Source organism: Salvelinus namaycush, chromosome 33, assembly GCF_016432855.1.
Source record: "Salvelinus namaycush isolate Seneca chromosome 33, SaNama_1.0, whole genome shotgun sequence".
Lineage (NCBI taxonomy): Eukaryota > Metazoa > Chordata > Actinopteri > Salmoniformes > Salmonidae > Salvelinus > Salvelinus namaycush.
Window position 1 is genome coordinate 3,315,707 of NC_052339.1, and position 26,358 is coordinate 3,342,064.

The 26,358-nt window shown below is 42.4% G+C and overlaps 4 protein-coding genes and 1 pseudogene across 5 annotated transcripts in view; 2 read left to right on the forward strand and 3 right to left on the reverse strand.

Moving 5' to 3' along the window:
* Window positions 1–8,421, forward strand: part of LOC120027831 (tyrosine-protein kinase Yes-like) — a 60,332-nt gene extending 51,911 nt beyond the window's left edge. For both annotated transcript variants that reach the window (XM_038972885.1, XM_038972884.1), the window contains 2 exons: window positions 2,653–2,784; window positions 6,182–8,421. In XM_038972885.1, the coding sequence (XP_038828813.1) occupies window positions 2,653–2,784; window positions 6,182–6,390 (341 nt within the window). In that variant the 3' untranslated portion in view covers window positions 6,391–8,421. The remainder of the gene's footprint in view (window positions 1–2,652; window positions 2,785–6,181) is intronic.
* A 405-nt stretch (window positions 8,422–8,826) lies between these two features.
* Window positions 8,827–13,798, forward strand: enosf1 (enolase superfamily member 1). The gene is made up of 15 exons (XM_038972783.1): window positions 8,827–9,102; window positions 9,251–9,353; window positions 9,622–9,737; window positions 9,850–9,936; window positions 10,281–10,307; window positions 10,708–10,780; window positions 10,936–10,974; window positions 11,181–11,263; window positions 11,744–11,866; window positions 11,955–12,089; window positions 12,367–12,408; window positions 12,530–12,659; window positions 12,863–12,962; window positions 13,126–13,207; window positions 13,308–13,798. Exons 1-15 carry the CDS (start codon window positions 9,022–9,024, stop codon window positions 13,392–13,394), a joined length of 1,308 nt encoding a protein of 435 aa, XP_038828711.1. The 5' UTR covers window positions 8,827–9,021; the 3' UTR covers window positions 13,395–13,798.
* Window positions 13,799–15,460: 1,662 nt separating this feature from the next.
* Window positions 15,461–19,900, reverse strand: LOC120027639 (annotated as a pseudogene).
* Window positions 19,901–21,217: 1,317 nt separating this feature from the next.
* On the reverse strand, window positions 21,218–22,041 carry LOC120027640 (zinc-binding protein A33-like; the record flags this gene model as incomplete). Its single annotated transcript, XM_038972637.1, has 1 exon — window positions 21,218–22,041. A coding segment is annotated over one exon (621 nt), but the record flags the coding sequence as incomplete, so codon positions are not given.
* A 140-nt stretch (window positions 22,042–22,181) lies between these two features.
* LOC120028092 (nuclear factor 7, brain-like) lies at window positions 22,182–24,932 on the reverse strand. Its single transcript, XM_038973255.1, has 4 exons — window positions 24,639–24,932; window positions 22,921–23,022; window positions 22,622–22,846; window positions 22,182–22,380 (listed from the first exon to the last, which is right to left on the reverse strand). The coding sequence occupies exons 1-4, from the start codon at window positions 24,891–24,893 to the stop codon at window positions 22,258–22,260; spliced, it is 705 nt and encodes a 234-aa protein (XP_038829183.1). The 5' UTR covers window positions 24,894–24,932; the 3' UTR covers window positions 22,182–22,257.
* Window positions 24,933–26,358: the final 1,426 nt, after the last annotated feature.

Consider the following 26,358-nt stretch of genomic DNA (forward strand, 5'->3'; position numbering starts at 1 on the left):
GATGTTCAAATGTTCATAGATGACCAGCAGGGTCAAATAATAATAATCACAGTGGATGTCGAGGGTGCAACAGGTCAGCACTTCAGGAGTAAATTCAGAGTATCTCTACCGCTCCTGCGGTCTCTAGAGAGTTGAAAACAGCATGTCTGGGACAGGTAGCACGTCCGGTGAACAGGTCAGGATTCCATAGCCGCAAGCAGAACAGTTGAAACTGGAGCAGCAGCACGGCCAGGTGGACTGGGGACAGCAAGGAGTCATCAGGCCAGATAGCCAACCCAGACAGGAAGATCACGTCAATGACTCAACCCACTCAAGTGACGCACCCCTCCCAGGGGCGGCATGGAAGAGTACCAGTAAGCCAGTGGCTCAGCTCCTGTAACAGGGTTAGAGGCAGAGAATCCCAGTGGAGAGAGGGGAAAATTTGAAACTCACAAAAAGACATTCGGTAGCTCCTACCTACAGTGCCCTCGGAAAGTATTCAGACCCTTTGACTTTTTTCACATTTTGTTGGGTTCTAGCCTTATTCTAAAACATGTATTAAATCATCCACCTACACACAATACCCCATAATGACAAAGCAAAAACAGTAAAAAAAAAAAAAAAAATGTTGCTAATTTATTTTATATCTTTTAAAAAAGATATCACATTTACATAAGTATTCAGACCCTTTACTCTGTGCTTTGTTGAAGCACCTTTGGCAGCAATTACAGCCTCGAGTCTTCTTGGGTATGACGCTACAAGCTTGGCAGACCTGAATTTGGGGAGTTTCTGCCATTCTTCTCTGTAGATCCTCTCAAGCTCTGTCAGGTATTTTCAGATCTCCCCAGAGATGTTTGATCAGGTTCAAATCCAGGCTCTGGCTGGGCCACTCAAGGACATTCAGAGACTTGTCCCGAAGCCACTCCTGCATTGTCTTGGCTGTGTGCTTAGGGTCGTTGTCCCATTGAATGGTGGACCTTCGCCCCAGTCTGAGGTCCAGAGTGCTCTGGAGAAGGTTTTCATCAAGGATCTCTCTGTACTTTGCTCCGTTCATCAATGCCTCAATCCTGACTAGTATCCCAGTCCCTGCCGGTGAAAAACACCCCCACAGCATGATGCTGCCACCACCATGCTTCACCATAGGGATGGTTCCAGGTTTCCTCCAGACGTGACGCTTGGCATTCAGGCCAAAGAGTTCAATCTTGGTTTCATCTGGTCTGAGAGTCTTTAGGTGCCTTTGGGCAAACTCCAAGTGGGCTAATGTTGTTAGCATTCTGGTAATAGACGCCCAATGGTCTTTTATTTAAGCAAATAACTCTGGAAATTTTTTTTTTTTTTTTTTATTATTATATGAGAAGGGAACAAAATTCCCACCTCTTTCATTGTCAATAATAAACATTTCTTGATGAAGAATGCTGAAAATGCTGTGATTGAAGAAAAATTGTTCAGAGATTAAATTACATTTAAATAATTATAATTTCTACACACTTTCTACCTGGTTTAAGTCGTTTAAGTTCAGACAAGTATTTTTACATCAAGAAAGATATATACAGTGTATATATATACTGAACAAAATTATAAATGCACCCTGCAACAATTTCACTGCGTTACAGTTCATATAATAAAATCAGTCAATTTAAATTCATTTCAAATATATTTAGGCCCTAATGTATGGATTTATGCCCTCCCATGGGTGGGCCTGGGAGGGCATAGGCCAACCCACTGGTTGGGCCTAGCTCCCCAATCAGAATGAGGGTTTCCTCACAAAGGGGCTTTATTACAGACAGAAATACTCCTCAGTTTCATCAGCTGCCGGTGTGATTGGCTCATTAAATTTCAGTATTGTAGGGCTCATAAAATGCATTGAATATATGGCTCATCAGGCTCAGGTAGCATCAGGTTTGGAATGTTCATGCTGTCCAATTTGTAAGTCGCTCTGGATAAGAGCGTCTGCTAAATGACTTAAATGTAAACGTAAATCAAAGCTCTAATCAAATCCAGACATTTATATCCTTTATAATGCTTTAGATTGACACTTCAGGTTTTGGTGGGAAATACCGGGTTACCTGGGAGAAAAGTGATTTATTCTCGGAATGGAACATTTGTAAAATACCGGGAAAATATTCAACCCGATTTCCTGGTAAATGGTAAATTAGGCTAATGGCGAAAAGCAGATGGTCATATCCAATCTGATTAGTCGAGGTGAGTAAATTCTTTCTCGAGCTTCCTGCTGCTTAACCATTTAAGCCCAATGGTTTCAGCAGAGAAACAGACGTTTGGACATGAACACTCCTTTTCCCACTCAACAACACTCTTAAACCTCAAACCTTTTGGAATGTGACTTTTGATTTTTTCGCCCCGCTGTGATATATTTATAATGTAGGATTCCTTTTCGATCAATTACCTTGCAATCAGATCACACTTCAACCGTTAAAAATTGAACTATGATTAATTTTGTGATGGAGATCAATAGTGTAATTGTTATGGCAGACTTGAGTGTGAACTGTAATATCGGTCACTTCTCAGTGGTTATGGTACAGCTGTAAGGTCTCTGATGACCCCTAGTGGAAGTTAATGTTCTTTCTCTCTCTGTATTTCCCCCTCTTCTTTCTCTCTGTCTTTCTCCCTTCCCGCTCTTCTTTTATCTCTTCCCCGTCCTGCTCTGGTTTTTAGGGGCCAAGTTCCCCATCAAGTGGACGGCTCCTGAGGCTGCTCTGTACGGCCGCTTCACCATCAAGTCAGATGGCTGGTCGTTCGGCATCTTACTCACCGAACTGGTGACCAAGGGCAGGGTGCCCTATCCAGGTGAGAACACAGACAAAATGAAAAACCATGTTTGCGTCTCACATGGGACCCTTTTCCCTATATAGTGCATTTCCTTTGACTAGAGCTCGTAGGGAATGGGCACTATGTAGGAATTAGAGTGCCATTTGGGACGCAGTCCCATAACAACAATGGCAGTCTGTGAGGCTGTCCATCTGGTTAAGATACTTCAATTGTATGATGCCTGAAGCTGGGAAGCAGATTTCTTGTGTGACCAGGAGGAGTAGTCATAGAAGTAGATGCCAGCACAATGTAAACAAGGAAGTGACTAATTTGGTTAAAGGTGATCCGTCACAAGTCTTATAGCCTAGACTAGTTAATACTGTCATAGGAAGTGGGCCAGGGGTGACACTGTCTGATTGCTGTTTTTGTCTCTGTGGGGTAAACACACACACACACAAGCTGGCTGAGATTAGAGGAGACCATCTGGTGGGATCTGATCCGGAGATTGAACACCACTCTTGTTTAGAACCATCTGTCCCAGACTGATGGAGCTCTGGGGAGAGAGAGAGAGGCTGGCGGGTGCTCTGAAACACTGACACACACACAGACACTAACCTTCAGGCCAGGCTTTGGAACCCGAAATTATTTCCCAATTGTTTCGTTCTGAACAGTACCATTATTTTAATTTTTTTCCAGACCAGCAAAATGAAATTCTGAACCGGTTTGAACGCCTAACCCTTTCTGTTACTTTTTAAACCTCTTGAAATCAACCTTTTTATTACATTTAGCTCGACATTAAATTACTTCACCAATCAGTGCAGATAGAGCAGGTTGCTATGGAGTGTGCAAACTATTTACATGCATTGTACAGACCATTGTTAGGGCGCGAGATGCGACTGAAATTTTGCAGGTGGGGAGAGACGGTGGAGGAAGAGGCTTGACTTGAAGCGCTGGGCATCTTGTTGTTATGACATTCGTTATCTGAATTAGGCCCACAGATTTATACCTACGGAGGAGCGGATTCTACGGTATGAAGGAACTTTGAATGTCTTTGAACTTCAGAGAGTTGCCTTGATGTTGGACCAGCGCTAGCTAGCTAGCTATCTAAGAAGCTTGTGTGTGCAGAGCGGCACCAGAATTTAAATAATAACAAGTCTTACCTTTTTGTAGTTAATTAATCACTACAGTGCCTTCGGAAAGTATTCAGACCCCTTGACTTTTTCCACATTTTGTTATGTTACAACCTCAATCTAAAAAAATACTTTTTCATTATGAGGTATTTAAAAAAAAAAAAAAAAAAAAAACCTCATAATGACAAAGCGAAATTAGGTTTTTAGATTATTTTTGCAAATTTATACAAAATTTAAAAAATTGCAATACCTTATTTGCATAAGTATTCAGACCCTTTGCTATGGGACATGAACATTTTAGCTCCGGTACATCCTGTTTCCATTGATCATCCTTGAGATGTTTCTACAACTTGATTAGAGTCCACCTGTGGTAAATTCAATTGATAGAACATGATTTGGAAAGGCTGTCTATATAAGGTTCCACAGTTGACAGTGCATGTCTGATCAAATACCAAGCAATGAGGTCGAAGGAATTGTCCGTAAAAGTCCGAGACAGGGTTGTGTTGAGGTGCAGATCTGGGGAAGGGTACCAAAAAACTTCCCCAAGAACACAGTGGCCTCCATTCTTAAATGGAAGAAGTTTGGAACCACCAAGACTCTTCCTAGAGCTGGCCACCCGGTCAAATTGAGCAATCGGGGGAGAAGGGCCTTGGTAAGGGAAATGACCAAATACCCGATGGTCCCTCTGACAGAGCTCTAGAGTTGCTCTGTGGAGATGGGAGAACTTTCCAGAAGGACAACCATCTCTGCAGCACTCTACCAATCAGGCCTTTATGGTAGAGTGGCCAGATGGGAAGCCACTCCTCACTAAAAGGCATATCACAGCCCGTTTGGAATTTGCCAAAAGTCACCAAAAGACTTTCAGGCCATAAGAAACAAGATTCTCTGGTGTGATGAAACCAAGATGGCACTCTTTGGCCTGAATGCCAAGTGTTACGTCTGGAGGACACCTGGCACCATCCCTATGGTGAAGCATGGTGGTGGCAACATCATGCTGTGGGGATGTTTTTCAGCGGGAGGGATTGGAAGACTAGTCAGGATCGAGGCATAGATGAACGGAGCAAGGTATAGAGAGATCCTTGGTGAAAACCTGCTCCAGAACACTCAGGACCTCAGAATGGGGTGATGGTTCACCTTCCAACAGGACAACGACCCTAAACACACAGCCAAGACAATGCAGAAGTGTTGACAAGTCTCTGTATGTCCTTGAGTGACCCAGCCAGAGCCCGGACTTGAACCCGAACAAACATCTCTGGATAGACCTGAAAATAGCTGTGCAGCAACGCTCCCCATCCAACCTGACAGAGCTTGAGAGGATCTGCAGAGAAGAATGGGAGAAATTCCCCAAATACAGGTGTGCCAAGCTTGTAGCGTCACACCCAAGAAGACTCGAGGCTGTAATCCCCGCCAAGGTGCTTCAACAAAGTGTGGAGTAAAGGGTCTGAATACTTATGTAAATGTGATATTTCCATTTTATTCCAGAAATTGTTTAGCAAAAATGTCTCAACCTGTTTTTGCTTCGTCATTATGGGGTGTTGTCTGTAGATTGATCAGGGGGGGGGAAAGTTTTTAGCAAATTTAGAATAGTCTGTTACAAAATGCTGAAAAAGTCAAGGGGTCTGAAAAACCTTCTGAAGGTGCTGTATAGCATCCTTAACTAGCATTAAAAAAGTTTATCCATTCTTCTCTAATTAAATATCTCTCTCCCTAATTTATGAATCCCGCTTGTAACATCAGCAGGCTACAGTAGACTATGCTTCAGAAGGGGAGGAGCAGGCAGCCTACACGCACTGGCAAAGGTTTTCAGCTGGCAGGCAGACAGTGGAATAAGTTTCTAAGTGACAGAGGGCTTTGCATATTTTTTGTGGGACTGGAAAAAAAATCCCTGTAACATAATATAACGTTATTAACCGGTTCCCATGCTTTTAAAATAATGCTTGTTCCTGGAACAGTATAGAAACACTTTCATTACTGATTCTGATTCTGTTCCTTGAAAAATGTCATTGTTTTTGGTTCTGTTCCCTGAACCGATTCCAACCCCTGATTCAGGCCTCCTTTTTATTTATGCTTTTTGAGGGGGAGGGAGGAGGGGGTGTAATATAGGCTAGTGAAGCGATTGGAGCGACTTCTCAATGGAATTAGATCACAGACCTAGTTTTGTTGTGGATAATCTTGATTTTATTGCGTGACCTAACTGATACGGTTGACTGCACAGTTAATGTAATGGGCACTAAACAAACTAACCCCCCCCCCCCCCCTCGCTCTATTATTTATCTCTTTCTTTCCATTTCTCTCTCTCCACTCAGGCATGGTGAACAGGGAGGTCCTGGAGCAGGTGGAGCGGGGGTACCGTATGCCCTGCCCCCAGGGTTGTCCCGACTCCCTCCACGAGATGATGAAGCTGTGCTGGAAGAAGGACCCCGACGAGAGGCCCACCTTCGAGTACATCCAGTCCTTCCTGGAGGACTACTTCACAGCCACGGAGCCACAGTACCAGCCCGGGGATAACCTATAGTCAGGCCTGGCCGCAGCGCAGCCCTGGACCCCTTCACCGTGCAAAGTATCCCTCCACCCAGGAGGAACAGACTCTGATACAGACGCATGGAGATTAAACGCTATGAATAATGTGCTTCAGAAAAGGCAACTGGAAGCTTGGTTATCGAGTTGCACAAACCACTGCTATCCTTGATGATAAAAATAAATGCTATTTTTTTTTTTTTTTTTACACAAATTTTTACTGATCATTTTATTGTCTTTTTTATTTCAGGTACTACAGGTCTTAGTTTCTATGACTTTACTCCTTTTGTTCCTTTGTTTTTTTTTATTCCTCAATTTCCCACATGGTTCTAATGATCATGTTATTTTTCGAAGTGACCAATCATTCTGTTTTGTTGTTTCTAAAAATCTTTGTTGAACTGTGAAAATGCCACATGAGAGAGATGGGTAGGGGCCCTTGGAATAAGAGCTCTTCAAAATGGTGGATGAGAGAGAAGGATGTACGGTAAGCGATGAGAATATTGTCAAGTACTGTGGGAATATTTCAGTTAGGATAATGCAGTTCTGTGTTCAGTACATTTCATCAGTTCAACAGGAAAATGCTTTTCTTTCTCCTGTGTTTTTCTGAACGATTGACTTGAGTGGCGCGGATCAGGGACAGTTGCGTGGGTCCGTCTTGTCTGCTCATTTTCTATTTTATTTGTTGATTTTATTCTATGTAACTAAGAATAATTCATATCACGGACATGGTTCTAGGTTCATGTGAAGCCTTCCCTTCGTGTCCTTCAGTTGGACATTTTTACAACACTAAGGCCATTGTGTTATCTGTCCCTGACAGACCATTGCTATGCCAAGTTAAATAGCCTCTTTAAAGATCACTACAGAGTATTTTCTGCATATGTAGGAGTAAGATGAAGTTGCCCCTAAACGCTGATCTTGGTTCAATTTAGCATGTCCCCTACTAATTGTTATGGAAAGGGAAGCTGATCTTAGATCTGTACCTAGGGGAAACTTCACCCCAGACCAATGTATCACTGTGAGATGGGAGAATATTCAGCTCTCTCCTTGCAAAGCCCACAGCCCTGTAGATCACTAAGCTACATGCCAATGTGTCTCGTCTCTGCGCATATCATAGCACTACACAACACAAACTAAATGTTCTCTCTCATAGTTCCAGAATTTGAATTTGTTGATACAACCACCTGATTTGGCCATTTACATGCCAGCAACTGCTTCTACACACCTATGTTAAAGAGGACTTGGCCTTCTCTTTCACATACATTTAGAAGTCCTTCAACAAACGTTCTGTTTTGGATTTTATACTTGACTCATCCTCACGTGTTTCATTTTCAGTTCTAAAAATGGTTAAAAAAAAGTAACAATTTTGCCTTTATGGGAAAATATTGCCAAAGCACCTGAACAGTTTTATGTTGTCTACATGTGATTTTATTGTGTGAATGGATTTAATTCAGTTTAGATACAAAGAGAATGAGTTTTTATTGACATTTTTGTTTTTATAAAGTAGTCATAACCCGTGAGCAGTCAGTTATTTTAAGACTGCAACAGGAGGAAGCTCAAAGGTCTTTTTAATGTGTCATGTCACATCAACAGTTGTCATTTTACTCCTTTGTTTTTCTTTAAACTCATCAATTCAGTGATGCATTTGATCATGCATACTTGCATAGATGGGCAGAACACACATGGTCAGCTGAGGTTTTAAAGAAGGGCTTTGTACAAAGTTGTGAAATCCTAATTTTATAAATAAATAAAAAAGGACAGCAAAGACTAGAATGCAAGTCATAAAGTTGGTGTAAAGAGAAATATGATTTAGATACTAATCTGTGGAATTTGTACAGTTGGAAAATTACAATTTTAAATGTGTGCTATTTGTTGAACTCGTTAGATTCATCAGTTTCATACAGACAACAGACAGTTGATATCACGTTTTTTTAAAGACAGCTGAGACTAGAATGCAAGTTATAACGTTGGAGAAATAATTATGGATGCTAATCTGTGGAATTTGTACAGTTGGAAAATTAAACATTTCAGATTTGAATGTGTGGTATTCTTTGTTTAATTCGTTAGATGCAATAGTTTTATATAGACAACGGGGAGTTGATGTCACTTGTCGAGGCACGAGCTGTCACAATGTTAATATTATTAATGAATTCATTTTGTGTCTGTTACATTGACGGAGATCTATTAAACTGCCCCGGATTTACCTAGGCTATGGCCCGTCACGTGACCAGACGTAACCGTTAAAGGAGGCGAGCCCTGCTCAAATTGAACGGTAATCTGCTCTGCACTGTCATGTTGTCAACAATGCTACGTTTTTATCAAAACCAATAACTGTTGCATGTGAAAACACCGAATCCTAGTCATTACTCCATGCGCGTCACTTTTGCCGTCGGACAGAACGGAGCACCAGGCTCAAGCCCAAGAGGCAGCCGGTTCCAAATAGATTGCAATCAACGCCAACCTGGTTCATCCGGTTGTAGCCACTATGATTGCATAAAGTCATGTGAGAATCACACTTTTCCTACGCGGAAAGGCATTTCAACCAGTCGCAGTGGGCGGGACTGCGGGACTCCATGTTGAGCAAGCGATAGTACACTAGCGGGCTACTTCCCTGTCTAAAAATTTGAGCGAAATGCCTAAAAAAATTATAAGGTTGACTGTCCGCGATGTCAGATTTCCAACGTCTTTGGAGCAACATGGTTCAGACGCAATGGTACGTGCATCAATGCAATGAATGCTTTCTTTCATAAGTTGCAGACACAAGTTATTTCTGCAGCACTTGCTTTATTCATGTCACATCTACCCCTACATATGGTAGGCCTAAGGATCATATAGGAAAATATAAATGTGGCTTCTTTCAGCACACCGACCCGGACTACTCTGTCGCCTATGTTGTCATCGAAACTGATCAAGGAATGCAAGGATATGGGTTGACTTTTACTGTGGGGAGAGGCACAGAAATTGGTAAGATTCTTGATCCAACCTGCACCATTTTCAATGTGTTATAGTTGGTGGGCTTTGTTTAGTAGTCTAAATACATGTTATCCACAGCGACATCTTGTGGTAATGTGTAAACACTACAAGTCTGGCTTTGTATGCATAGGTGCTCCCAGATCTCTAAATGATTATGCATTACATGCTAGTTGTCCCAATGTGAACCGATCTGCCAGTCTGAGGATAATACTGTGTACTGTTTTTAAATGAGTAACTTTTGTCCCTTTAAACTGTGCAGTTGTGTGTGCTGTGGAAGCCCTGTCAGCCCTAGTTGTGGGGAAATCTCTAGAGGAGATTGTGAGTGACTTCCGTGGATTTTACCGTCTCCTCACCAGCGATGGACAGATGCGATGGGTGAGTGTACACAGCCACTCCAACACAAACTACCCTAATCAATCCAAACTGATTAACTAACCTTCACTGAAATATGTGTGTAATCAGCTTTTTTCCCCCGGTCTTGTGCCAGATTGGACCAGAGAAAGGAGTCATTCAGTTGGCCACTGCGGCGGTCTTGAATGCAGTATGGGACCTCTGGGCACGGTCCGAGGGCAAGGTGAGACATTGGAACCCTGTCCCCTATATAGTGTGCTAGTTTTGACCATGGCCCACATTGCCTCCTCAGCAATCGTTGCGGTCTGAACCTTGTAACTGATTTTATTTATTTTTCAAATGAATTGAAAGCAGTAACCCCTCAATGTACTCTGAACATATCATAGGACCAAGAAAATGTACTCAATATATGTTTTTTCTTTACATTTTTTGTTGATTTTTGGATCTGAGGTTTTCATCAGACAGCGACACTATGGATGTTAGTGGACCAGGCATGCCAAGCAATATAGCAAGACATTTCATATGTCGAGATCCTGCTAAAATGACTGTTCTCCTTTTTGTCAACAGCCACTGTGGAAGCTGCTTGTTGACATGGTAAGTTGCTGATATGGAGAGCTTTTTAACCTGAGTAAAACATCAAACTTAAAGGAGAAGTTTATTTTTGACAATCAAATCTGTATTTTGGATGTAAATGGCATGTTCTAGAAATGTCAAGACAGAAACTTACCCAAACCAGCGATTGACATCCTCGTTCTGTAGTATGTGGGCTCGAACAACTCCAAATGCGTCTTTATAGAAACAGAAAAGCTCTCGGTATAGTGATGCAGGTCTTTAGATGTGTACAAATGAAATTGTCGTGCCGAACTTTATTGCGGATAAAGTTTGGAATGACACAATGTAATGTGTACATCTTGGAATGTGCTGTAATCAGACACGTTTTAGGGTGAGGTAGTGTATGTACATGTGCTTGTACATGCTTGTGTTCTTCCCTCAGGACCCCAGCAAGCTCATCTCATGCATCGACTTCAGATATATCACTGATGCCCTTACTGAACAGGAGGCCCTTGGTATGTCTTGCTGAACACTGTCCATAATATGTTCCTCTATTGCCTGAAATGGCCATCTGCACTCTGTTTTAACAGGTTCACAAGGTAGTCTACAAAAACCATTACCTATTATCTTTGATCTGTGTGTTCGCTCTCTCTCTCTCGCGCTCTCTCAGATATACTTGTGAAAGCTCAGACGGGGAAGCAGCAGAGAGGTAAGCACACTTAAAGGGCCTGAGACGTTAATGGCTTTGATAAGTGGATTTTAGTGGCTGTAATTGCTCCTCCATGAACACATAGACGTATGAAGTGCCCTACGATCTTATAATATACTCAGTACTGCAATTATAAAAATGTATCTTCCTCTATTGGAATATGAATTTTATTAATGAAGTGTATTGATATGACTGTGACCTCTCAGTGGACCAGATGCTGAAGGAGGGTTATCCTGCCTATACCACCTCCTGTGCCTGGCTAGGATACTCCGACCAGCTGCTGAAACAGGTCTCCTCTCATACACATGCTGTGCAATGGTCCGAGTACCAAATGGCACCTTATTCCCTATGTAGGGCACTACGTTTTACCAGGCCCCATAAGGAAACAGTATATACAGTGTGGTCCTAAATTATTGACACCCTTAATAAAGATGAGCAATAATTACTGTATGAAATAATAAAAATGCTGAGCTATATTGAATGCAAAAAAAGTGGATTGTTTTCTATACTAATACAATTTCTCAGAGTTTAACAAGTGATACTTTTTTGACCTCAAAAAGATAGGGGTCAAAATTGACACCCCTGAAGACTTATGAATAAAGGAGTCGAAAGTTTAATATTTGGTCCCATAGTCCTAGCATGCAATGACTACATCAAGCATATGCAATTTGTTATTGGTAATGGTGAGAGGTTAGCATGTCTTGGGGGTATGGGTGTCAATCATTTCGGACCCCACTGTATGTCATTCTGTATCTCGATCTTCCTATAGCTGTGCACCGATGCACTAAATGATGGATGGACCAAGTTCAAAGTGAAGGTGGGGGCTGACCTAGAGGATGACATTCGCCGGTGTAGCCTCATACGGCAGATGATTGGACCCCACAACACACTGGTAAATCTATGATGCCGTTGGATTCAGTAAACCTCATGCACAGGATTGGATCAAGTCATTCTGCAGCCAATTGTCTTCTCTGTTTCAGATGATTGATGCTAACCAAAGGTGGGACGTAGGCGAGGCCATAACCTGGGTGACCAGGCTGGCTGAGTACAAACCCCTGTGGATCGAAGAGCCCACCTCCCCTGACGATATCCTGGGACATGCTACCATCTCCAAGGTGATGAGGGAAGGATCTGAGGCCTGGTCTCTTTCTCAATTTTTTTGTGATTCCTTATCCTATTTCCTCGCCTCCTTTTCAACTGAATTAGAGAAGGTCCCAGGTCCCTCCCCTTGGACCTTTTCTCCGATGTGTTTTGAGGAGTGAAGGGGATGGGATGTGAGAAATTGCGGCAGCACAAATTGAGAAACAGTCATGGATTCAGAATACAAAGTTATTCTCAAAGCCTTGATGCTTGTTTCTGCTTAAGTTTCACATTTCTGTTCTGCCATTGCAGGCCTTGGCTCCGCTTGGCATTGGAGTGGCCACAGGAGAACAGGTTAGGACTCACTGTGTGTCAATGTTACTGACTCATTGTGTTCAGTGTTTCACACTAGCGCTATCAGTATTTAGTCAGTTTAACTGATATGTAATGAATGTTGTTCTTGTGGCCCCTCCAGTGCCATAATAGAGTGATGTTCAAGCAGTTCCTCCAGGCGTCAGCATTGCAGTTTGTCCAGATTGACAGCTGTAGACTGGGCAGTGTCAACGAGAACCTAGCCGTGCTGCTCATGGCCCACAAGTTCAAGGGTAAGACATCAGCGGTCATATTCATAAAGCATCTCAGAATAGGAGGGCTAATCTAGGATCAGTTTTGCCTTGTAGATAAGATTGTATGGACAGGGGGGGGGGGGGACTTGATCCTAGATCAGCAGATGCTTGATGAGTATGAGCCCAGCTGTGCGTGTCTCTGTGCCCGTGCTGCGTGTTTATCCTTTAATCTATTTCCCCAGTGCCTGTGTGTCCTCATGCTGGAGGTGTTGGACTGTGTGAGCTGGTTCAGCACCTGATTCTCTTTGACTACATCTCTGTGTCTGCCAGTCTTGACAACCGGTGAGTGAACATGGACATCCCAGCCCGTCATTCTAAACCATTCAAGCTACAATGACATAATATAGAATATAACAATGACCCCATCATTATTTCATTTGGTTATAACTGTGTAGTTATTTGAGCTGTGGTCAGGGGCTGAAATAAAATATTTTCTCTTTCTCAGGATGTGTGAATTTGTGGACCACCTCCATCAGCACTTCAAAAGCCCTGTTGTGATTCAGAACGCCCACTACATGCCTCCAAAGGTATGGTTTAATCAAAATGATCTGGTGTTGTGGTCATTCATTTAAATGCTGTGGATCTTTAAGTCTTGCCCATGGTTTCTGTTGGTCATTGTTCCATCAGGATCCAGGCTACTCCTGTGAGATGTTGGAGTCGTCAGTGCAGACACACCAGTACCCTCAGGGGCAAGTGTGGAAGAAGCTCCAGTGACGAGTACGGTGTTGTGGAGGAAGCCGGGCAGTTAAAGTAGATTTTTCAACCAAGCACATAGTTGCCAGACGATGACTCTCTTAAGTAACCATTGAAAAATTCCTGTATTTGGTTATCATTGCACAAGATGAAAGGATTTCACTTTTGTATGTTTCTAAAAGGGATGTTTGTGCCAATCAAGCTTTAACTAAGTAAATGTATACATTCTTTATTTACCAAATTCCTGTGATACAAACCATAAAATACACAATTGAATCTAAAAAGGCAACAGGTAGACACTGTACTGTACAAGAATATTTAAATCAAAAGGAAAACCGCCACCCAGATATTACACTGAACAAAAATATAAACACAACATTTAAAGTGTTGGTTTCATGAGCTGAAATAAAATATCCAGAAATGTCCCATATGCACACAAAGCTTTTTTGTTTTGTGCACTAATTTGTTTACATCCCTTTTACTGAGCATTTCTCCTTTGCCAAGATAAGCCATCCACGTGACAGGTGTGGCATATCAAGAAGTTGATTAAACAGCATGATCATTACACAGGTGCAGCTTGTGCTGTGGACAAACGACCACTAAAATGTGCAGTTGTCAAAATGCCACAGATGTCAAGTTGAGGGAGCATGCAATTGGCATCTCCAAGGTGATGAGGGAAGGCTCTGAGGCCTGGTCTCTTTCTCAATTTCTTTGTGATTCCTCACATCCTATTTCCACCAGAGCTGTTGCCAGAGAATTGAATGTACATTTCTCTACCATAAGCAACTTCTGTCATTTTAGAGAATTTGTTAGTACATCCAACCGGCCTCAGAGCCGCAGACCACGTGTAACCACTCCAGCCCAGGATCTCCATATCTGGCTTCTTCACCTTAGGGCTCGTCTGAGACCAGCCACTTGGACAGATGATGAAACTGTTTGCACAAACTGTCAAATCGTCTCAGGGAAGCAAATCTGCTTCCTCTAACCGGACTGCAGTTCGTCGTCGCAGCAGTTTCAACTACCAGGCGGATGGCATATGGTGTTGTGTGGGCAAGCGGTTTGCTCTCAACGTTGTGAACAGTGACCCATGATGGTGGGGTTATGGTATGGGCAGGCATAAGCTACAATAAATTAATAATTGCATTTTAATCGATGGCAATTTTAATGCACAGAGAGATTCAATGACGAGATCCGGAGGCTCATTGTCGGGTCATTCATCCGCCGCCATTCATGTTTCAGCATGATGATGCGTAGCCCCATGTCGCAAGGATCTGTACACAATTCCAGGAAGCTGAAATGTCCCAGTTCTTCCATGGCCTGCATACTCGGACATGTCTCCCATTGAGCATGTTTGGGATGGTCTGGATCGACATGTCCAACGGTGTTCCAGTTCCCGCCAATATCCAGCAACTTCGCACAGCCATTGAAGCGTGGGACAACATTCCACAGGCCACAATTAACAGCCTGATCAACTCTATGCGAAGGTTGTGTTTTATTTTTGTTCATTTTTGTTGTGTTTTATTTTTGTTCATTGTAGTTAGTTGAAGCCCGTTTAAACTGCCATCTACATTTTGATGATGTGTTGGGGATTGTAGTCAACGATCTTCGTCTTCTGCACGGAAGTCATCTATTTTCTCCACCATCCGAATGAGCTTCAGCTTGGGGAAGGGCCGAATCTCTCTGGAGCTGTAAGGGAAGAGTCATCACGTTTGGGCCGCGAAATGTATGGATTGAGCCAATGATTTTGCAATGGGAGTCATCCATTGACGGATAATGGACGACCGTCTGTCAAACGCACAATAAGTAGGCCTTTGTCCGTTTTGCAACTAGTCCGAAAATAGTTGAACTTTTGATGGACAAATACAGAAGGATGAATGTGTATTTGTTTTCATGCATCTGTGTGGCCATAGCTTTACACACCTGTCACTGCAGTGTGTATATCTCAGTTGTGTCTGTCATGAACCTACTTTCACCAGGCTGGAGGGAGAAAGGCAGGAATGAAATACCTTATTTTACTACCCTGCTTTTATTATAGACCGGTCATTACACTTAAAAGATCATCCGTTGAGTCGAAGCGAATAGGGAATTTAAGCTGGTGTCTGCCCCACCTCAAGTCTTGTGATATGGGCGATCATGTAGGTGAGGATGGCGTAGCTGGCGATGTTGAAGGGCACTCCCAGGCCCATGTCCCCCGAGCACTGGTACAGCTGGCACGGCAGCTTCCCGTCAAATACGTACAACTGACACAGGGCATGGCAGGGGGCAGCGCCATATGGTCTGGGAACAACACAGGCACAGGTGTGTGAGCAATACAAACCAACATTGACTGTTAAGTGTATACACAGTGAAGTCATAAGACTGTCAGATGCCTTTTGAGGTAACACGCACACATGATGATTCTTCTGGATTGGTCTTGATTATGTCAACTTTCTGTAGTTGGTCCACACCGTATTATCCATGAAAATGAAGCACAAGTTACATTTTTTTAAATGAAACACTCATAATCCTACAATACCATGTCAGGGTGTGGCGTACCTGCGTGCATATTTCTGTATTCCGCACCATAGTGCCTCCACTGGAAACTATACACTAGTCCCAGGTCTCCCTCATCCCGGTCTCTCAACCCCATCTTGTCCAAGAAGTGTCGGGACCCGTTTGCATCCCAAATATTCACCCCTTTCTCTGAGAGCTCCTTGGCATTTGTTGAGCCCTACAGCATACACACAGAACCAAGACCTGTCAACTTCTCTGCCCCATGTATGGTATGGAGCACCACCTACTGGATGTGGTATGCAAGTGTGTAGGCAGACCTACAATTCAATGCATTTTAGCTAACACACAAGTGTGGATTATTTCAGAGGATATGGTTTCATTCTTACTTTGATAAACCAAAGTAGTTTTTCGAGAATTCCTTTCCAGAAAAACCCTTTTTGTTGTCAACAAAGGAAACTGATCTGGAATGATAAACAATGATAAACATTTGCAAGTCGCCTCGCTTTGAGTCCTTAGAAAACTATGCAGTATTTTGTTTTGTTATGTATTATTTCTTAGATTGTTAGCCCAGAAAATCTTTAGTGTTATTACATACAGCCGGGAAGAACTATTGGCTATAAGAGCGACGTCAACTTACCAACATTACGACCAGGAATACGACTTTCCCGAAGCAGATCCTTTCTTTGGACCACCAACCAGGACATTGGATCTAATCCCAGAGGCCGACCCAAAACAATGTTGCCCCAGAAGAGGTAGACGGAGCGGCCTACTGGTCAGACTTCGAAGGCGTACCCACCGCTTCCGAGTATATTACTCGCCAATGTCCAGTCTCTAGACAACAAGGTAGACGAAATTAGGGCAAGGGTTGCCTTCCAGAAAGACATCAGAGATTGTAACATTCTCTGTTTCACGGAAACATGGCTCTATTGGGATATGTTGTCGGAGTCGGTACAGCCACAGGGTTTCTTCATGTGTCACGCCGACAGAAATAAACATCTCTCAGGAAGAAGAAGGACAGGGGTGTATGCTTCATTATTAACGACTCATGGTGTAATAACATCATACAGGAACTCAAGTCCTTTTGTTCACCTGACCTAGAATTCCTTACAATCAAATACCGACCATATTAAGAGAATTCTCGTCAGTTATTGTCACAGCCGTGCATATCCCCCCTCAAGCAGACACCACGACGGCCCTCAAGGAGCTTCACTGGACTCTATGTAAACTGGAAACCATATATCCTGAGGCTGCATTTATTGTAGCTGGGGATTTTAACAAAGCAAATTTGAGAACAAGGCTTCTTATATTCTACCAGCACATTGATTGTTGCGTGGGCAATACACTGGACCGTGGGCAATACACTCAAATTTGCTACTCTAACTTCCGCGATGCGTACAAGACCCTACCCCGCCCTCCCTTCGGCACATCCAACCACGACTCCATTTTGCTCCTACTGTCCTATAGGCAGAAACTCAAACGGGATGTACCTGTGACAAGAACCATTCAACGCTGGTCTGACGGAATCCACGCTTCAAGATTGTATTGATCATGCAGACTGGGAAATGTTCCGGGCAGCCTCAAAGAATAACGTTGATTTATACGCTTATTCAGTGAGTGAGTTTATAAGGAAGTGCATTTTAGATGTACCCACTGTTGTACCCACTGTGACTATTAAAACCTACCCTAACCAGAAACCGTGGATAGATCAACCACCGCATTTAACCATGGAAATGTGACTGGGAATATGGCTGAATATAAACAGTGTAGTTATTCCCTCCGCAAGGCAATCAAACAAGCGAAATGTCGGTGTAGGTACAAAGTGGAGTCGCAATTCAACGGCTCAGACATAAGACCTAGGGTCTACAGGCAATTACGGACTACGAAAATAAATCCAGCCAAGTCACTGACACCGACGTCTTGCTTTCAGACAAACTAAACACCTTTGCCCGCTTTGAGGATAATACAGTGCCAAAGACGCGGCCTGCTACTAAGGACTGCGCCCCTCCCCCTCTCCTTCTCCGTGACCGACATGAGTAAGACATTTTAACATGTTAACCCTCGCAAGGCTACTGGCCCAGACGACATCCTTAGCCGCGTCCTCAGAGAATGCGCAGACCAGCTGGCTGGTGTGTTTACGGACATATTTAATCTCTCCCTATCCCAGTCTGCTGTCCCCACATGCTTCAAGATGGCCACCATTGTTCCTGTACCCAAGAAGGCAAAGATAACTGAACTAAATGACTGACTACCGCCCCGTAGCACTCACTTACGTCATCATGAAGTGATTTGAGTGACTAGTCAAGGATCATATCACCTCCACCTTACCTGCCACCCATGACCCACTTCAGTTTGCATACTGCCCCAACAGGTCCACAGACGATGCAATCGCCATCAGACTGCACACTGCCCTATCCCATCTGGACAAGAGGAATACCTTTGTAAGAATGCTATTCATTGACTACAACTCAGCTTTCAACATCATAGTACCCTCCAAGCTCGTCATTAAGCTTGAGGCCCTGAGTCTCAACCCCGCCCTGTGCAATTGGGTCCTGGGCTTTCTGACGGGCCGCCCACAGGGGTGAAGGTAGGAAACAACATCTCCACTTCGCTGATCCTCAACACTGGGGCCCCACAAGGGTGCGTGCTCGGCCCCATCCTGTACTCCCTGTTCACCTATGACTGTGTGGCCATGCACGCCTCCAACTCAATCATCAAGTTTGCAGACGACACAATAGTAGTGGGCTTGATTACCAACAACGACGAGACAGCCTACAGGGAGGAGGTGCGGGCACTCAGAGTGTAGTGTCAGGAAAACAACCTCTCACTCAACGTCAACAAAACAAAGGAGATGATCGTGGAGTTCAGGAAACAGCAGAGGGAACACCCCCCTATCTACATCGACGGGACAGCAGTAGAGAGAGTGGAAAGTTTTAATTTCCTCTGGGTACACATCACGGACAAACTGAAATTGTCCACCCACACAGGAGGCTGAAGAAATTTGGCTTGTCAACTAAAACACTCACAAACTCACAATGCATCACCGGGGGGAAACTACCTGCCCTCCAGGACACCTACAGCACCCGATGTCACAGGAAGGCCAAACAGATCAAGGACAACAACCACCCGATCCACTGCCTGTTCACCCCGCTACCATCCAGAAGGCGAGGTCAGTACAGGTGCATCAAAGCAGGGACCGAGAGACTGAAAAACAGTTTCTATCTCAAGGCCATCAGACTGTTAAACAGCCATCACTAACACAGAGAGGCTGCTGCCTACATACAGACTCGAATCATTGGCCACTTTAATAAATGGATCACTAGTAACTTTAAATAATGCCACTTTAATAATGTTTACATATCTTACATTACTCATCTCATATGTATATACTGTATTTTATACCATCTATTGCATCTTGCCTATGCCGCTCTGTCATTGCCCATCCATATCTTTATATGTACATATTCTTATTCCGTCCCTTTAGATTTGTGTGTAATAGGTAGTTGTTGTGGAATTCTTAGATTACTTGTTAGATGTTACTGCACGGTCGGAACTAGAAGCACAAGCACTTCGCAACACTCGCATTAACATGCTAACCATGTTAGCATCTGCTAACCATGTATGTAACCAATACAAATGTATTTGATTTGAAATAGTTAGCTAGTCATTTGAACAGTCAGGAGGTAGTGCTTTGTTGTTGCATGCAATTCCCACCATGTCAAAATATTACATTGGTTTCAGTCGTGCGTTTCAAACTTGAAACACATACGCACAACTTCCAGCACACACAGAAAAGTAACTTCAGCGATTTACCCCGGAGACTGTATCTCGATTGTGAGCCAAAAAACAGAGATGACCCCCGTTCCTGTTCGGTCTCCCTTTCGGTTGCCGTGTTGCAGAATGTATTCACATTGATTCAGATACCCGCGTTCATCACAGAAGAGAGACAACGACGTGTTTCCGACCTGACTATCTGCTTTCTTTGGCTCTTCGTTATTACAAGATGCTGCTGTATGTATGTCAGAAGTAGCAGGCATTTTGTGGGTTAGCTAGCTAACAAAAATACAGAAAGAATTAATATAGTGTCAGCTTCTGCGTTAACGTCTCGTTCAATTTTTGGGTTTAATTTGGTAGCCGTCGAAGACACGCCTACATAAAGTTATGTCCAATCAAAAAAAGATGGAGGCAAAAACATTTCCTGGTCTAAAATCCTTTTTTACAATTCAAGTGCGATTTCCTAGAGGAACATGTCATACAGCGTGGCCCTTAAAGTGATCCCCACCCTTGTGTCGGTAAAAAGCTGAGGGATGGGGCTGGAGAAATGTAACCACTCTCAAATTCATAGACAGAGCTATGGATGCAAGGACACACCATCCATTATATCAAAGGGCTCTATTCAATCTGTACAGCTGAAGCATTACAGAAGCGTTACACATTCCGAGATAGAAATGTAAAGGTAATTTTCGATTTACCTGACACATGCAGCGTTTACCGTGAATGCAGGCTACGCTAAAGCAGGAACATTGCCTTTAAATTTCAATCATGTTGTAAAGCTCAACTTCCGCGATGCGGAATGAATAGAACCCACAATTATAGACTGCATAGGCTATATAGTGTTTGTTTCCAAACATTGCACTAACTCTCTTGCACTGACTCTATGCACACACACTGGACTTTACCCACACACTCACACATTCTTACACTTACCCCCCACCCCCACACACACCTTACATATGCCCACACACACACATAACATGCACACACACACACACACCACTTATGCTGCTTCTACTGTCTATTATCTATCCTGTTGCCTAGTCACTTTACCTCTACCTATATGTACAGTACATACAGCAGCTACCTCAATTACCTCGTATCCCTGCACGACGTGGTACTGGTACTCCCTGTACTCTGTGCTTTTCTACTTCCTGTATACAGCCATGTTATTTTTACTCTTTATTTTTACTCATTATTCACTGTGTATTTATTCCTCGTGTCACTATTTCTATTTTTTATTAGATTCTTCTCACTATTTCTTATGTTATCTAACTCTGCATTGATGGAAGAGGACCCGTAAGTAAGCATTTCACTGTTAGTCTACACCTGTTGTCCATGAAGCACGTGACAAATACCGTTTGATATGGGTTCTGATGTGGTTTGACAGTTGTACTAAGCTCATGAGGCATTTATAACATACAGTATATTCTTCGAGAATCAATGGGTAAATATAATTTACTTATAAATCCAAAAATGGATGTAGCATAATTCAAATACAAAATTCAACAAAGTCAACAGAAGGTGGATAAAGTAAAATAACCCCACCCACCACCCCCCAACCACCACACACACCATACACTATTATACAGAATTTAAAAGAGTAGAAATTATACCAGTTGACCATTATTGTGAGAAACTGGAATCACACACACATTACTTCACTTGACACACTAACAGAGATAAACAGATTCATCGCTCATCTGATTTCATCTTCAAGACATAATCACCGTCATTATCAAAGTTAATAATTCACACACACAAAGACACAGGAACACACACCTCACTGAGATAACATTGTCAGAGACACCTCTGATGGGCAGATCTTTATATCAGGGTTGGTGGCATTACTACTGGGTCCAACCATACAGTATGGGTACATCCTCTCTTTAAATTTGATGTCTTTGTAAGTGTAGATGTGAGTCATATATTTGGAGTCGTAGAAAGATACTTCCCCACTGTCATAGTCCAGCTGCACTTTGATCCTCTCGGGTCTCCTCTGCAGAGGGAGGATCTCGCCTACTCCTGCTATGTACTTGCTGTTCCTCAACCAAATAGCCCAGATTCCACATTCTGGTGATACAGTCAGATTTTTCTTCCTCTCGATGGACTCTTCGGCCACACCCATATCCCAGAGAGGATGGTCCCCCACCTCCACCTCCCAGCTGTGCTTTCCTGAGCTGAACCCTTCAGAGCCCAGTACAATTTGATAATTCTCAAACCGTTCTAGGTTCGTAGGTTGCTGCTGCCATTTTTGACTCACACTGGTCAGATCATCAGACAGAGACAGCCAAGGGGCAGCAGTGTTGGGGTCCAGAATCACGGGAGCTGTAAGACAAAGAAAGACATTCTGTTGGTTAGAGAATATAATATAAACGATCAATAATTTGTGACCTGGGGAGTTCTAGTGGTCTAAGCCTCAGGAATACATATATTGCTGCAGCATGGGTACGAATTCGGCCTATGCTATTTCAGAACACTCCCTTACATCTTTACCTTTCTATCCTATCCAATATAAATATGTACGGTGTGGACCTGCCCAACTCCTTCAAAATAAACTATCAATAATGTATTATGAAAGTACTTACCATATTAATAGATGTATTGTATTGTGCCGTACTCACTGTGTTTGATGATCCCTTGCATCTTCTCCCAGATTCTGAACTGCAGGTTGCCCAGGTGTTTGGCTACATTTATCAGTGCTCCTGAGAGCAGCTTTGGATTGGGCAGTGTGCACTGGGTCCTAGGAAAACATTCAGGAGTCAGTGATGCTTTGGGGTTGGGTTCAGAACCAGAGAGAAGAGAGAGGAGGCATAATCACTTACTTTTCTATCATGGCCTTGTAGTTCTGCAGATGAATACAAGGACAGCATACTTATCAATATTATCAATGATGTAATTCATATATTTTTCCTGTGTGGAATGTATTTAGAATCTATGTAAAAACATATTACATGATATGTCTGAAAGAGAGCAGTTCTTACCTGCACCAATGAGATGTCTTCAGTTCGCAGCTCCTCTATGTCTCTGATCGTGTCTGAAAGTGATAATGTACCCCTGGTCATCTCTTCAATCTTCTTCATCATCTGAATCTTCTGCTGCTCTTCCTCCCTCACTGCAGCTATCCTGGCCTTCTCTTCCTGTCGTAGAAACTGGTAAAGCTTCTCAAACTCCTCCTCAATCTGCCTCTCTGTGTTCTGGGCCTGGCTCTGAAAACAGTGAGAGGAATAGCTTTCACAAGTGAAGTCCATTGTTGCTGCAACCTTGTTTGACTTGTACTCACCTTAATGTGTTTAGTTGTTTGATCACAGATTTGTTGAATTTTCTTAAAGTCCTTCAGCTTCTCTTCAAGGGGCTTTAGGCCAGTCTGGAATGAGACTTCATCCTGTAATAGGACATAACCTCATTGAAAGAAACTCATTTTACTGGAGAGAGAGAGAGCAGTCTAACTGTGTTACTCAGCTGTAACCTTAAACTCTACTGAGTCAAACTCTACTGAGTCATTCAGAAATTGTGAACCAATATTGAATTTTATAAGCCTGTTACAGATGTAGGATCTTCATTTGAGCCATTTTGCTTTATCAGGAAAATAGGAAATGTCAATCATAATTAAATAGACATTTTTGTAGTTGTTGATACATTTTCCATTAGGGCAAATCAAGTCTGAAATTTCAAAGTTGAAATGACAATCTTCTGAAGCCTTTTTAAAACTCAAATACACTACAAGTTTGCATTTTCTTTTGTGCAGGAAAATTCTCAGCATCAAAAGAGTGATCAAATTAATATCCTACATCTGTATATTAATTGAAGTGCCCTTTAATATAGACCCCATGGATTATTCAATAAATCTGATTTTTTTATACGATTATAGACTTGCTAAAGTGCCAAAATGCAGCATTTTGACTTGTCCCTCCGTGCACCCTTGACTTCAAGGAAGATTTTTACCCACTTAACCCCAAACTTTGCACCATAATTGTAAAGCCCTAGTTATTTTGTTGCGTTGACAAAGTAATTTCTGAAGATTATTTTTAATTTTATGTGATTAGTGTATCATTTACGTCTGTCCCTCGTTTTAAAGTCAACCCTGTTATGTGAACTGAACTCTCGTTTTAATATGGTGAAACTATTCCTTTTTAAATATTTTTTTTTTCAAAAGAAACAGACTTCTAATATTAAAATCATAGTGTAAAACCAGGTGAGCTGGTTCTATGCTTTTTGGCCATTTTCTGGTGTTTTGTGGAGGAAAACTGAGTGGGTCGAGCATAACGAGTCAACCCTGTTACTCATAGACAGACTAGAAACATTTTAACAATATCTATAATTTTTTAAAGCTTGCATTCAATTGACACTCCCTGTTGCACACAACAAGCTTCCATTCCCCCTGTCACAAGGGGATTTATGGCTGATTTAAGATGAAATCATCAACCCTGTTACGGTCAACCCTATACTTTATTTGGCACTTGATAGGCACTTACTATATTTTTTATTTTATTTAACCTCTTGAAATGTATTCTTTATGACAGATTTATTTTTGACCAAGTTACACTTCAAAATCCACCAAATTGTTGGAACAACCTTACTAACTTCTTTATTGAGGGAAAATGTAAATGTAAACTGCAGAGACAGGGAATCAGTGACCCAGTGAAAGACACAATCTGTAAGATTTTCTGCAGTTCAATTAATGAATTAATTATATATCAATTGATGTAACTGCATCATCAATAATATATTTTTCATAAATGTATTTAATTACATAGGTTATTGTTAGATGATGGCTAATTAACTTGGCTCTTGGTGTCACCCTGCGAGAGTTTGTTACATTAAGAATATACCTTGCTGCAGTAGAGGTTTTTTGAAAAAAGTTCAAGTTCCAGAACTACAGCTGTCCTATGAACACATTAATCAAATTGTGTGTTCCTGCAGCTGCACAGAAGATCTTGAATCTTTAACTATGTAGACTGCAGAGCTCCTTAGATCCTGATGCCAACATAAAGGACTTACCAGACTCGTCTCACCTCTCTTTTCAGTCATCTGTAAGAAGGACTCACACAAGTTCTTCAAAGCCAGGTTAGGTAATTCCATCGAAGATGTGCTCCTGCAAAGTGGACAGCCCCGAGACGGGGTCTTTTTCCAGGTCTTCTCCAGACATTCTTTACAGAAGCTGTGGCTACAGGACAGGATGAGAGGACACTTGAAGATTTCCCCACACACAGGACAAGAGAGATCCTCCTCTAGGAGAGACGATCTGGAAGCCATTTTCTCAGATGGTGCCACTGACGGAGAGATCTTTATACGCTCCTTCCAAGCTGAAATGAAATGTTTTTAGTTCCACCTTTGAAATTAGCACTAAGATTTGACCCAGAATTACAAAATGTGGAAATGATCAATACAATGTGGTCATGGATATTGATTAATTTCATATACCACTGGCTACCTTCAGTTAACTGGTCAGCAAGGTTATTGTTTTTCATTCTACGTAGGATATCCAGTGTGACATCCACAGCCATATTCTCTCCATAGGTTCGCACCAGCGTATCCACCGTTTCCTCCTTCTTTGCATTCTGCAGTTGACTTGATGGGATGGAGGGACAGCTTTCAAACTTGTTCTGAATCATGTACCACTGAAATCTTTTCAGGTCATTTTCACCCAGCTCTTCCAGAATGTCCATCAGCAGCTTAGGGACAGGAATAGATGTTGTCATCGTAGAACACCAGATACAGTAACAGCACTACTGGCAGTATACTTTAACCTTTAGTTCTAACTTTGTCCTTAAGAATCCCGGTGTTGTGTTCGGGAGAGTGAAGGTCACAAACAGCCCTTTGGTAATTGAGTTTGGTGAAACACCTCCAGAAAGGTGAAGTTACAGGAAAGCAGAACTTCTGTAAGACAGAAAAAAACATTGGTGTAATTGTGTACAGGGAAAGTTCCATTTCCTTTCAACACTTTCCATTGTTATGTAGTTTACAAACCATTAATAAACATCTATAACTCGATGGTTTAAGACTATAGTTTTGCTACTTGCCAAATAGTTAGCTTGTGTGTGGCTGTACTTTTACCAATGGCAGAATTATTACAGTGCAGTTATAGTACACGCTCTTCTCCGTAAAGATATCTAGTCAAACGTTTACCTACCTTACAGTCTCAGCTTCTGGAAAGTCACAGTTTTGAGTCAGAATAGGTCTATTTCATATTCGCTCTTTGTAAGTTTTCAGTATTTCACTATTTCTAACAGTTTAAATCCCTATGTAAATTAGAATCCTGGAGTTAAGGCATGTGTGAAGCCTGGAGCGCTGAAGAGTTAAAACGCTGAACTGTACTTCACTTCAACAGTCGGGGTAGGGTTTACAGGAAATCAGGAGTCTGGTTATGCGCAGTAATCGTGTATTGTAGATAAGAATGAAAGACACAACACTGACTGTAATATGTCATATAAGAGCCATGTATTGTACAGACACGCTCTCATGCACCCCTCCCTGGCGTCTCCCTGTGACTGTATCAGATCACAACAAGTGTAGACCTTACCGTGAAACACTTACTTACAAGCCCTTAACCAACAGTGCAGTTCAAGAAGAGTCAAGAAAATATTTACCAAATAAACTAAAGTAAAAAATGACAAAAAAACAACACAATAGCCATATACAGGGGGTACCGAGTCAGTGTGCGGGGGTACAGGTTAGTTGAGGTAATTTGTACATGTAGGTAGGGGAGAAGTGAGCATGC